This window comes from Falco rusticolus, chromosome 2 (genome assembly GCF_015220075.1).
Source record: "Falco rusticolus isolate bFalRus1 chromosome 2, bFalRus1.pri, whole genome shotgun sequence".
NCBI classification, from domain to species: Eukaryota; Metazoa; Chordata; class Aves; order Falconiformes; family Falconidae; genus Falco; species Falco rusticolus.
In genome coordinates, this window is record NC_051188.1 from 828,001 (window position 1) to 839,900 (window position 11,900).

The following is an 11,900-nucleotide window of genomic DNA, read 5'->3' on the forward strand; positions in this document are numbered from 1 at the left end:
TTTGGGTTTTGGGGTTGTTGGGGGTTTTTTTTTGGGGGGGGGGGGTGAGATAAAAAAAAGAAAAAAAAAAGGTAAGGTGAGTATAATGCTGTGTTTTCCATGTAGGTGAGCAGCCAGTGGGAAGTGAGCATCATCCTCCATCACTCCCCACCACTCATCCCAACCCTTCTGGTTGCATTGATGCAGCTCTTTTTAGAGGTGCCAGGCTGGGGGATGAATTTGGGGTTTTTAATCACCATTTTGTGCCCAGCTTGGCTCCTGCACACACTCGTGTCCTGCAGTGGGATGAAGCTCCGTGCTCAGAGCTGCCACAGCAGCGCTGCTCCGGCGTGAGATGGATTGTCCCCAGCACTTGGCTGTGGGACAGACCAGCGCTGGACCAGTTAAGGGTCACGGTGTTGCTGCTCACCCACAAGCCCTCCTTGTACAACCGGTGGGTCAGCACAGGCAGAGCCCCGTGGTGAGCTGTGCTCATCGTGGGACAGGCGGTGACGGAGCTCTGCCCTGTTCATTGCTGGCCAAAACCTGCCTGCAATGCCTAGAGGGTGCAGTAGTTTTTCTTACAAGTTAGTTTTTGCACAGGGATGGATGAGGACACACCTTATTTTCCAGGAACTGCAGAGCACAACGAGCAGATACGGTTTTCGTGTGCTGTCATTGCAGCGTTGTGGCTGGATCGGTGCTTTCAAGCTGGAATTCACTGCCTGAAAGCCTGAGATGAATCTTCTCACTGCACTGGATTTTCCAACCTCAAGAGGGGGAAAGCGGCTCCAAACAAGTTAAAAACATTTTGTCCAAGAGGACCAAGGTGTGGGATGCTTTATTCAACCCCTGGCTATACTGCCAACTAACCTTTGGGCACCTTCTTGGCCATTCTCCTCCCTGGCAGCTGCAGCTGTCTGGGGCACGCCTGCTTGGATGCTGCCTCTACAAGAAGGGCTTTTACCACCTGCACCTCATCTGATGCTTGGCCATCTCCTCCCCTGCTTCCAGGAGGATCTCGGACACCTCCTGGAATTCCTCCATCGGCCTCCGTTAGGGTATGCCCTGGGGCTGGATTTCCTCTTTTGCAAAACAGAGGCTGGGAAAGGCCAGGGCTGTGAGCAGAGCGATGAGAAAGCTCCTTGGCTGCGATACTTGACCTTCCCCCCCATCCCTCTGCTCACCGGCGGCCCCAGCGCTCTCGATCCCTGCACCGCAGGGACACAAAGGCAGCTACTGGGATCCAGCTCTAGCCTGACACGCGTACAAAACACGGGAGCCCCAAAAGCAAATGCACTGGCGGTCCTGAGCAACTCAAGAGCAAAGGCAGGTGCGCTGGGTTTAAGCCTGGCCAGTGGCTCTTACTGTAGCCTGCAAAAAGTGCCTGAATTTCTTGCCTCTCTTTCCTCCTGTCTTGCGTCACCGGTGCAGGGAAAAGGGACAGCACCGGGGGGTCACCGGGCCCTGCTTGCACTAGCAGTTCAGGATCGTACCACTGTCAGGGCTGGGATGGAGATCAAGCGTGGCCGGTGCTCGGAGGCCCGAGTCCCGCTTCATCTCGGGGGGCAAACCCACTTTCACTCCAAGGCGTTCTCCCAGCAGCTGTGTTTGGGCTGGGATTAATCCAGCTGTGGATCCAGGGGACCCCCGCGATGCCTGTGTTGCATCTACCCCGCTGTTAACTGTTAACCAGCAGCCAGAGCTCGGGGTCCAGCCTCGTGGGGTGGGCTGTGGGCGTTCAGCAGACGAAGCCCTCGTCCTCTCTGCAGGGACATGGCGGGAGGCTGCTGCAGTGGGGGGGACCCTCCGTTCCCACCTCAGCCACACCCTGGGCCCCCAGCAGCTCAAGGACACCTTTACGTCCAGATCCTGCCCCTGTGGTACCACCAACCGGAGAGACTGGGATTGTGGGAACATACCCAAGGCGACTTCAGTAATGGTCAAGGTGTTTCTCATGGCCACGAGGATTGCTTCCCGGACCTCTGCTTTTGCCTTTCAGGCAGGAAGGCTGGGCATCCTCCCACGCTGCAAGGAAGACCAGGAGGCTGCAGTGTGCCTCCCCTCCACCCTCCAGGCCCATAATCCTCCACCTCCTTTTCCTGCCCCCTCTCCCAAACGCAGGCCCATGCTTCTGCAGGAGATAGGTGAGATGGTCTTTTTTTTTTTTTTTTTTCTTTTTTTTTACCAAGCTGGTCCAGTTTAGACATCAACTAAAGATTACTGAGCACCATTGGATCAGCTTTCTACAGCTCCAGCGCAGTGCAGTGATTCACAGAGTAACTCCTGCAGCCCACCCCGCAGACCCAGCTCAGAGGCCGTTTCCTCCATCTCCCTTGGGATAGGGCTGGCTTTCTCCGGGGCGCTGGTGACAAGCCCATGCTGCCCGGGGGCTAGCACAGCTCTTTGCCATTTACCAGCCCCAGTGTGCCGAGCTGTCCCATCCCCGCAGGTCAGTTCCCGTGGGGGCTGCATGCACCACGCCATGAGGGAGAGAGAACAGCAAGGCACTGGGACCAGGAACGGGCCAAGCCCACGCTCAGGCTCTCAGCATCCATCCAAACACGTGGGTTGATCCAGATACAGACGCAACCAGCCTCACTTCAGAGCTTCGGCTCGTTACCTCTCCCTGAGGCATGTAGGGCGTTTGCACACCATCCAGTTGTGGCTTGGCACCCCGGTAAAGCAGGGGGTGTTTCAAGATGTACAGTGTTCTTCTGTATCCCTATGAACCAGAGGGAGAACAGGACAACAAAATTCTTTGCTGCTTCTTTCTTGGTCAGCGGACCATACTGCTCATCAGCCTTCCAAGGCTTTTCTAAGCAGGAGCCCTCCGCTATCTTCAGTCACCAACTGGCTCTACAAAATCTGCATCTGTGCCTCCACTGAGCAGCTCCTTGTAGGCTTTGTATTGCTCTGGAACCACCTGGGAGCTTCCCTCCCCCCTCTGCTCACTCTTCTCCAGTCTGTCCTCTGCCACAGGTCTCAGCAGGGGTCTGGACACATCCTCCACCTCAGAGCAGCAAAATAAAGGAATTCACAGCAGTCCTTTCTTACCAGTCAAGCTGATGGAGTCAGCCAGAGCCTGTCCCGCTGCGGCCAAGGTCTCTCCCGGTGGCACCAAGCCACACAGCCTCATCCCATCTCTGCTCGGCAGGACTGGGCACAGGAGAGAGAGGCCACCTCCATCCTGGTGCAGACTTTTTTTTCCCCTGATAATCCCAAGATTTTCAGGGAAATCAAGTCAAAATGCTGCCATGGTGAGCTCTAGAAGGGAGCCTTCCAGCAGACACTGCAGGGACAACGCTGGACTGATGAGTCCCTGCAGCTGGGCTACCCACCAAGCCAGCACAACCCCCTGCCACCCTGCAAAATAGGCCACCGTTTTTTGCTCTTGGTGACAATGCCATATGTATGCTTCTTGCTAGTGCTTCCTTCCTTAAATCCCTTGCAATCAGAGGAGGGTTATAACCACTGGTACCCACAGCACATGCACACAGTTCATTCACTTAGGAAATGAGTGGACTATTTCTGGACAAGCCCTGCAGTCCTGGACACTTAAAGCCCAGCCTCACCTGCGTCATGAAGAGGGATGCAGCATCTTCCTCGGCTGAGCCAGGAGGAGGCCTGGAGTCGCTTTCCCCTTCCCCCAGCACTAGCTGCTGGCTGCTGGCTGGGGTCACAGAGCTGATGGGGGTCAGTGGCTGGGCCAGACTCGGAGGTGCAGCATCTCTCGCAGCCTCCACCACAGCTGGGAGCAGAAAGGTCTTGGCAGGAGCTTCCAGCATCAGCAGCTGCTTTGTGACTTTGGGAAGATGCGACATGACCTGGGGACACACAACAGACGTCCGTGCATGCTGCCATGATTGTTGGCCTTGGGTCAGGTCCAACGGCTGGAGGCTGGTCCTTACGGGGCAGAGAGCATCAGGGCAGCCCTGGCTCTAGGGATACCCTGGCAGCATCTTCAGTCCCACAGGACCCCTCAGCCAAGACCAACGGGCAGAATTGAATCCAAAAACCCAGTGAGAAACCCTGCCTGGGGCAGCTATAAGGGGGTGATTGGACTCCCCAGCCTCATCCTGAGCAAAATACTTCAAATCCTTCCCACCCTTTTCTCCATTTCTTCCAACCCCACTGAGATCCACGTGTCCCACCAGCTCTTCCCATGCTCTCCAGCAAGCCAGTTCCTGGGCAATCCTGCCCTGAGCACTGCAGCAAGGGTTTCATCCCTCCCTTAGGCAGGAAAACCCCTGCACTCCCAAGGCACATCCCTCCTTACCTTGTGGCTGGCTTTGAGAGGGATGGAGAAGTGCCACCTCTCTGCTGCTAGGTTCTTCTGTCGGACAAGTTTAATCCCCAGATTGTGCTGGAGGAGCCAGGTCAGCAGAGGTGGCTGTTCTGGAGGAGCAGAGGTTCACCAGCGCTGCAGGCAGCTGGTGGAGAGCCCGTCCCCCGCTCCTTTGCTGGCAGCACACTGCACCAACTAACCCCAGGCCCAGCCCAGGGACCAGACTAGAAGCCACCCTGTTTTGTAGGGAGATGCTTTCGCCCTAAGGACACACACCAGACTGGGCTAGTTGGCACCAAGGCCAGAGGAGCAGTCCTGACCTGTTTTCTTTACTAGCCTACACACAGCTCGTGCAGGGAGCACCACCGTTGCAATGTTCCATCTGCATCCTTCTGGCTACCTTCAAACGTCGCCCATCAAAGACACAGGTACATTTGGGGATTTATCCTCTGCGCTGAGAAAGATGGACCCACTTCAGACAAGTCCTTCGTGGGATAAACACCAGTTGGGGAGCAAAATTTAGCTTGAGACTGCGCTGCCGTAGTCACAGATGGGCTGTTAACGGACTTCTATGGGGCCAGGAGCAGCAGTAGGGCACTGATTGCAAGAGCAGCGTTCATCTGCGTTGCTCATTAGAGAGCAGAAATGATTAAAGCACCTCCTTGGGGGCCAGTGTGGCAGCAGTGTCCGAACACAAAAAAGCAACGTGATCCCTGTCCCAGAGAACTAACAGCAAAGGAGGGAGAGAGCAGGAGTGCCCTGCAGAGCTGGGCTCAGACTGTACTGCTCGGGTGGTGGTAAAAGGGTTGCTGTGGAATGTCAGCTCCTTCGGGCACAGGAAGAAAGCCAGGGTAGGAGATCTGTCTCATCCACCATCTGCAAGATAAAATGGTTTACTGTTCGCTCTAAGCACTGAGTCATGCCAGAGGCTGTAGAGTTTCATCACAACCCTCCCACCAAAGCACATCCTGCCAATGCTACGGGACCCTGGCACTGGGCAGGTACGCGCAGTGAGGAGGAGGAGGAGGGACATGGCATCCCTTAACCAGAGACACCTAGCAGCTCCGCTGCCTGTGATTACAAAGGCCAGAAACGGCGCTCCTCTCCCTGCTGCATACTGCAGCCACAGGACTGGTGCCTCCATCGCTTGGAAGAGCTGCAAGGTAGGGAGGCAGGACTTTTTTCCTGCCTCTCCACCCTGTGGTCCAAACCACAGCCTAGCCAGGGCACTGCAGCCAGAAACCAGCTCACCAGTGATCTAAACTAGGGTGTCGACACATGGGACGGCAGCAAAGCTCCCTTCGCAGGCAAGCAGAGCCGCCCCAGGGGATGCCCCTTGCTGAGCAGCGGTAAGGTAACGGCACTGCCAGCTCACCCGGCTGGGAAGCAGCATGACTTAAGCCCTGGGCAGGAGCCAAAAGCACCAGGAAGAGGAGCTTAAATGTTGTTGCGTGTTACTTGTCTGCTGGGGCACACTGAGAGCCTGATGTGGCTCAGCAGACGGGTATAACAGCAAAGTCCTCGAGGAGACATCAGCATCCACCAGGCAGCTCTAGGAAAGGATCAGTCCAAGGGGAGGACAATCTTTCATACATTCTCTGATGAAATCCCCAAATCTTCAGGGGTTTAGACAAGCTGGGTGCAATTCAGCTGCCTAAATAGGTGTCCTCTCCCACCTGAGAGATCCTGGATATCTGACACGTCCCCATGGGCTGGCAGAGGGACACAAGAGCCTGGGAGAGCCTCGCGCCCTTCTGCAGTGGCAGCTAAAGGCCAGGGTGTCTCCCAGGGCACTAACACCAAGCGCAGGCAGACAAACCTTTATATCTACCTGGAGCCACAGGACCTAAATCACCTTGTTGAAGGCCAGGCTGAGATACTTCAGTTCAGGAAAGGGAACACAAGTGTCCCTGTGCATGGAAGGAGCCAGCAGTCTTCAAGACAGATTGACTTCCATCCCTGGGATCAACCTTAAAGAGAGGAGGAAGAGTGTGAGCAGAGACACTGCTTCCAAGGCTTCAGTGGCAGAAGACACCTCCAGTGGCAGGATACCACCTTCCCGAGCCCAAACACAGCTATAATTTGAAGAGCTTTTGGTTCAGACCCCCCTTGGCAGCTTGCTTTGCCCTTTATGTTACTGTGGGAGCCCTCAGGGAGTCATGTCAAATGCACCAAACTCCACCATCCAGCACTGAAAACGTGCACAGGCCCGGGGGGAAGCAGCTGTGCTCTCGGGGAGTGTGCATGTGCATGCACTGTTTGTTATGCTAGAACACGCTGTGAGTGCTCAGCATCTCTGAAGCTCAGCCTCTTACTCAAGTTCTAATAAAAATCAGGGGGGTTGGCTTCAAACACCAGATTCTGAAAAGCATCACGTAAACAGATGAGGTGGAAAAGATTACAGTGCTAAGAACGAGTGAACTCCCAGCTCCTGAGCTTCAGTCCCCGCCTGAGCCGCAGAACACGCTCCCCCATGCAGGGGGCACACAGTCAGGAGCGAAGTGTGACCCAGCTTTCATTTGGAAGCAATATAAGTTTAAGCTCCAGTGTCCCTTGGTTATGGGAAAATTTGCTTCTGATCTCCCTGGTGAGAGACGATACTCACTGCGAGCCTCGCAGGCCCCCGGCATCCCAGCGGTACCCACAGGCTCATTGAAACTCAGCTGAGAGGCTTGGGGAAGGGGAATTTTAGAGCACACAGCTCCAGCTCAAACTACAGATCAGCCAAGAGTTCTTAGCGGCACCGGGCGTTCCTGAGAGCCAGAATTAAAAGCAACCTCTAAAATGAAACACAAGCAAAGTGAGGGTTTCTACATGTAGCAACTGAAGCTGGCTGGTCACCGGGCCAGCCCCAGCCATGGCAAGGCTGGAATTACCCTGGAAAAGCAAGCTAGCATCAGGCAAGAAGAACATGCCCAAGGTGAGGGAGGACCAGTCACACCACAGCAAGCTTGCTGGCAGCCCCGTCACTCTAGGTGAGGCTCACATCCCCAAACACAGTAGAAACCTTACTACTGGCCTCAGGGCAGCCAGGAACTCTTGGCAGGTAGATTTTGGTTTGCAGTCTCACCTGTGAGCATGAGGCCTTTCCCACATCATGCTGCTCTTGCCAATCCAGCACTAGAAGTTGCACTGTTGCCTGCTCCACATGTACCTAACAAGCAGGGACTGCTGCAGCGAGCCAGAGGACAGAAGTGCTTGGAGGAGCCCCACCGGCAGCCTCCGTCACAGCCCAGTCCACACAAGAGGCATCAGGAAGCTTCTGATCCACCCTATCGTGTGGCCCAGCATGAGGTAAGGACCATCACACATTGGTAAGGACACCCCGAGGGGCGAGCTGACCTACCCCAGGAATGCAGACCTGAGCACGGGCCACCTGTTCACACAACCTTCCTGCTCTCTGCCTGTCCAGGATGCACATTAATCCACTTACTAACCTGAATTATTTCTCCAGTTTTGCCAGTTTTCCTCCCATTCAGCATGAAACGCCTCCTTTGGAGCAAGCTAGCCTGGAGAAGGCCCGGAGAGAGAAAGGCACGCTTCTATCCGGACCATGGCAGGTGTCTGCTTTCGAGTGATTCAAGTCCAGTAAGCACCCATTGCTCCCAGTAAATACAGAGGGACTGTACAGGTTTGCTGAGCTGTCTAAAATGGTCCCATATATCCCCCTCTTACTGTTTTAGTTTTGTCAGGCAGCTTCACTTACCGATGAGCAGATCCTCACCCGGACATAACGGAGCCCTCTCCCATCGAAACACCCCACGGTTTCAGTGCGGGCAGGGAGAGGCAGGCACTGCTCACCCGTCCTGCCTGGATCCCTGGCATTCCGCAGCACAACTGTCCTTTCCCCACTTCCAGCTCTGCTGGCACCTCCGTGCCCTCCTGCTGCGGTGGCCGGACGGCTGCCAGAAGCTGCTCAAGGACTTGTACCACTCTGCCCTGAAGCCGTCCAGCTCCGAGCGGAGGAAGAACTGCCTGCTCTCTGCTTGGTGCGGGCAGGGGCCAGCTGAAATCCCGTTCCTGTCCAGATTCGGCTCCCTCAGGCTATGGGAAGAGGAAATGTGTAAGAAACTCCAGGATTGCTATCTGTGCGTGCACCCGGCCACCTGTTCACCCCAGTGCCTGCAGGGCAGGGAGCTGGCCCTCGACCTGCCTCACCCCTGGGCTTCCCAGCAGCAGTGCGGAGGCAGCCGCAACACCTGCATCTCGCTGCCCCGTTCCTCCTCTCCGAATCCCAACCACAGGCTCAGTCCTTGGCACAGCTTCGGCCCACACACCAGCCTGAGGGTCACCTAGCTCTAAGCTCACGTCTTGAGAATTTAACAGACAAGGAGACATCCTGGCAGTTCATTAAATAACCCAGGGCTCTGATGAGCTGCAGTCCTACTGGGATTCCCTAACAATGTTCCACCAGCCCATGGAAGTAAAACATCACCGACGCACTTGCCCAAGGTCAGCTTAGGGAAGAGCAGAAACCCAAACTTCTGCACTCCAGCCCTGCAGTCTTATGCCTAAACCTCACCCACTCGCCCTCCTCTCCCACAAACACTGCAGAAAATGTGCCGTTTCCTCTGGGAATGCCTTGGCAGAGCCAGGGCAACAAGCCAGACCAACTCCCACCTCTAGTTCACAGCACTGGAAGCACAAGGAGAACATCAGTAGTCTCTGCATCTGTCCCCAAACCCAGCACAGCCCAGCTGAATGGCATGTGAACAGCTCCCCTTCCTAGTCACTTGTCTCTGGCTGAATCACGAAAGCCCACATCAAACAGAAGGAGCAGATCCACAGCCTTTCCTAGTGCTGCTGCACTGGAATAAAGGGTGGAGCTGGGTTGAAGAAGGGAAAATGAGGAAAGCAACTGCCATTTCTCAAATCAGACCTGGAGATCAGCAAACACCCAGGACAGGAGCTGAATTACCAGCCACCTGCCAGGTTTGGCCGGCTCGTGCTCTGCAGCAGGCTGTTTGCTTCTGTTCAGTCCCATCTGCAACACCAGAGAGACTAAACAGGGAAGTATCCGAGTGAATCAGAAAGATTTTGGTTTTGATTTTAAGCCTGCTACTGTGCAACAGCTGATGGAGGCAACTGCCAGCCCCCAGGAGCCAGAGCCATCTGCTGCCAAGTCCTCCCGTATCGGCAAAGAGGAGACAGGCTCACAAAGACACTCAGGTCTGACAGATGATTGTCATCCAGTGACAAGATCTCCAGAGGTGGAAACCTTAAATGAGGAGAGCTGCAGATAGAGAGAGGCTCATTAATAATACGCTCATGCAAAGACAGGTGACAAACACATCATTTGCTCTCACTGTGGGAAGATGTATCCGCTGGGAGACTGGACTGGGGCTGTTTTCATCCTTTTAATAGAAAACCAGTGTTCTACCTCAAAAAAGTTACGTTGAATTGGTCCAAATGACCGCCTAGCTCAGCATCTCATTTCCAACAATGGCAAATAGTGGATACCTTGGCATGGCAACTGTGGCTAAGTTGTATGTGAAGGATCTAATTAACAATAAATAAATAGCTTCCTGCTCGCATGGCTCAGCCACCTGACAGGGCTGCTGCATCACTGCCCAGAGGTTCCTCTATAGCTGCTGATGACAGCAGGTACCCAGGAGATCTGAGGCTGAGCTGGGACAACATTCCCTGCCACCCAGCACCAGCCATTAGGTTATTTTATCTTCCAGTTTGCAAGGGAAGAGCTCCGCTGCCCAGACTGACAAGCCCCAGGCCACCCACCCCCGCTGCTCACCCCCCCCTCGCCAGCCCTGCTGCTCCATCACCCCGCCTGCCTGCGCAGCGCAGCACGCCAGCGGCTCCCCACCAAACCGACACGTCGCTTGCCATGTGCACTTACTCCCTCGAGCCTGCCAGGTCCGGAGGAAGGGACCGAAGCCTGTTGGCCATCAAGCGAAGGACTCTGAGCTGGGACAAATCTCCCAATGTCCAAATGTCCTGGGAGGACAAGTTATTGTAGGAGAGATCCAGATTCTGAAGGAAACAGAAGAAACAACGACCTGCAGCAAAAACCAGCCTCTGTTGGCTTTCCCGAGGTAGTAAATATTTACAGGAGACTTTCAGTCATGCTACTACCTGCCCTAGGGTAAGCGTCTCTGACTTGCAGGGATTTCGCTTACAGCGGTGGGACTGCGCACATTGGCAGAAGTGCCCAGAGCTGGTCCCCCACTCACACATGTGACTCACAGGACAACAGCCAGGAGAAAGCCAAGGAGCAGGCCCTGCTGGGAGTGAGGACAAGGGTTTCTAAGATACATGAACAGGAATAGCATTGCTGGGGCATTACAATAGGCTGCGTTTTCCCGGGAGGCGCTCAAAGCCCTTTTCAAATCAATTTAATATGAATTTGCAATCAGCCTTCCCAGGGCTGATTTCTCTGGGTTGTCAGCAAATGAGATCCCAGACACTGGTCACGGATGAAGCTGAGGTCCACAGGGGCATGGCAGCAAGGGTAGTTTAGGAAGGTCCCATCCTCACCTCTTGTAGCTGATAGCAGCAACAGAGCCGTTCACAGAGAGGCACACAGGGAAGGACAGGGTTAACCCTGGCCTCATGAGCCTTGGAAATTTGGTTCCCCATCACCTGGGCACTGCCCACTGACTGGGTCAAATCCTTGAGTGAGTAACCAGCAGTGCATGGGACAAATGTGGGAGATGGTCTCCTACATTTCATGGATTTGGGGACCTTCCAAAGCCTGCAGGCAGGCGGGAAGCCAGGACTCAAGCATACAGAGCTGAGAGCTGAGCCATGAACAATTCTTAGAATAAAACAAGAAGAAAGAAACCTGTTAAGGCAAAACTTCATATCCAGCAGCAATCAGAAACCAGAGAAATCCAGACAAGGACACCTCCTCAAAGAGAGCAAACCTAGATAAAGTCAGTACAGCTGAGCTAGAGCCTGAACTCCCTATAGCAGAGACGCACTCCAAGCTGGAGGGAGAGGACAACTACAGCCATTGTACCAAGCAGCTGTGCCTGTTCTTAGGATCTACTTTGCCTCTTTTTTAAAGAAAAAACCAAACTGCCCCCTTTGCTGTGTTAGAAAGGCAGCCTATAAGCTGGGGAGACTGCAGACACCTATCTGGGGAGGAGGAGGGTGGGATGCAGAGAGGTAGAGCACAGTGTGGAGGAGGATGGGGATTCATCAGGGGCCACACAGCATCAGGGTGGTGAGGGTTGCCATGAGTGACTGACACACTGCAGGGAAAGGATCCTAAAGCAAAGGGGAGACAAGAAGTCCTGTGGCAAGGGGCTGAGCACTAGGGATCTGCGAGGAGCAAGCAAGATGTGAAGGTCCTTGAGGGGCACAGCAGAAAGGACTTCCTGGAGTCACAAGGAAGCAGGAAGAGAGAAAGACCCTGCAAGTTTCAGAGAACTCACACTGCAGGGACATACATCAATGCTACATGTAGGCTTCAGCATGACGGTTGGGAGGAGATGAATAAGGTCTTAGATCCCCCTCATCTTACTTCCAAATGCAGGAAGTCTCCAGCAGTGCTTTTGAGATTTCTTAGTCCATTCAAGGAAAGTTCCAGTTCCCGCAGTGCTGGAAACTTCCAAAATGACTCTGCAAGGGTGGAAAAGAAAACGCTCCAGCGAGTGAGGAACAGCAGTAACAG

General features: G+C 54.5%; 1 protein-coding gene across 1 annotated transcript; it reads right to left on the reverse strand.

Annotated features, from left to right (window-relative positions):
* Positions 1–52: 52 nt before the first annotated feature.
* XRRA1 (X-ray radiation resistance associated 1) lies at positions 53–11,900 on the reverse strand (the record flags this gene model as incomplete). Its single annotated transcript, XM_037376465.1, is given in 19 exon segments — positions 53–999; positions 1,002–1,037; positions 1,040–1,081; positions 1,902–2,007; positions 2,603–2,704; positions 3,555–3,806; positions 4,259–4,377; positions 4,799–4,802; positions 5,055–5,116; positions 5,119–5,143; positions 6,123–6,195; positions 6,197–6,237; positions 7,012–7,046; positions 8,069–8,101; positions 8,104–8,166; positions 8,169–8,314; positions 9,405–9,500; positions 10,122–10,255; positions 11,751–11,900. Coding segments are annotated over 19 exon segments (1,671 nt in total), but the record flags the coding sequence as incomplete, so codon positions are not given.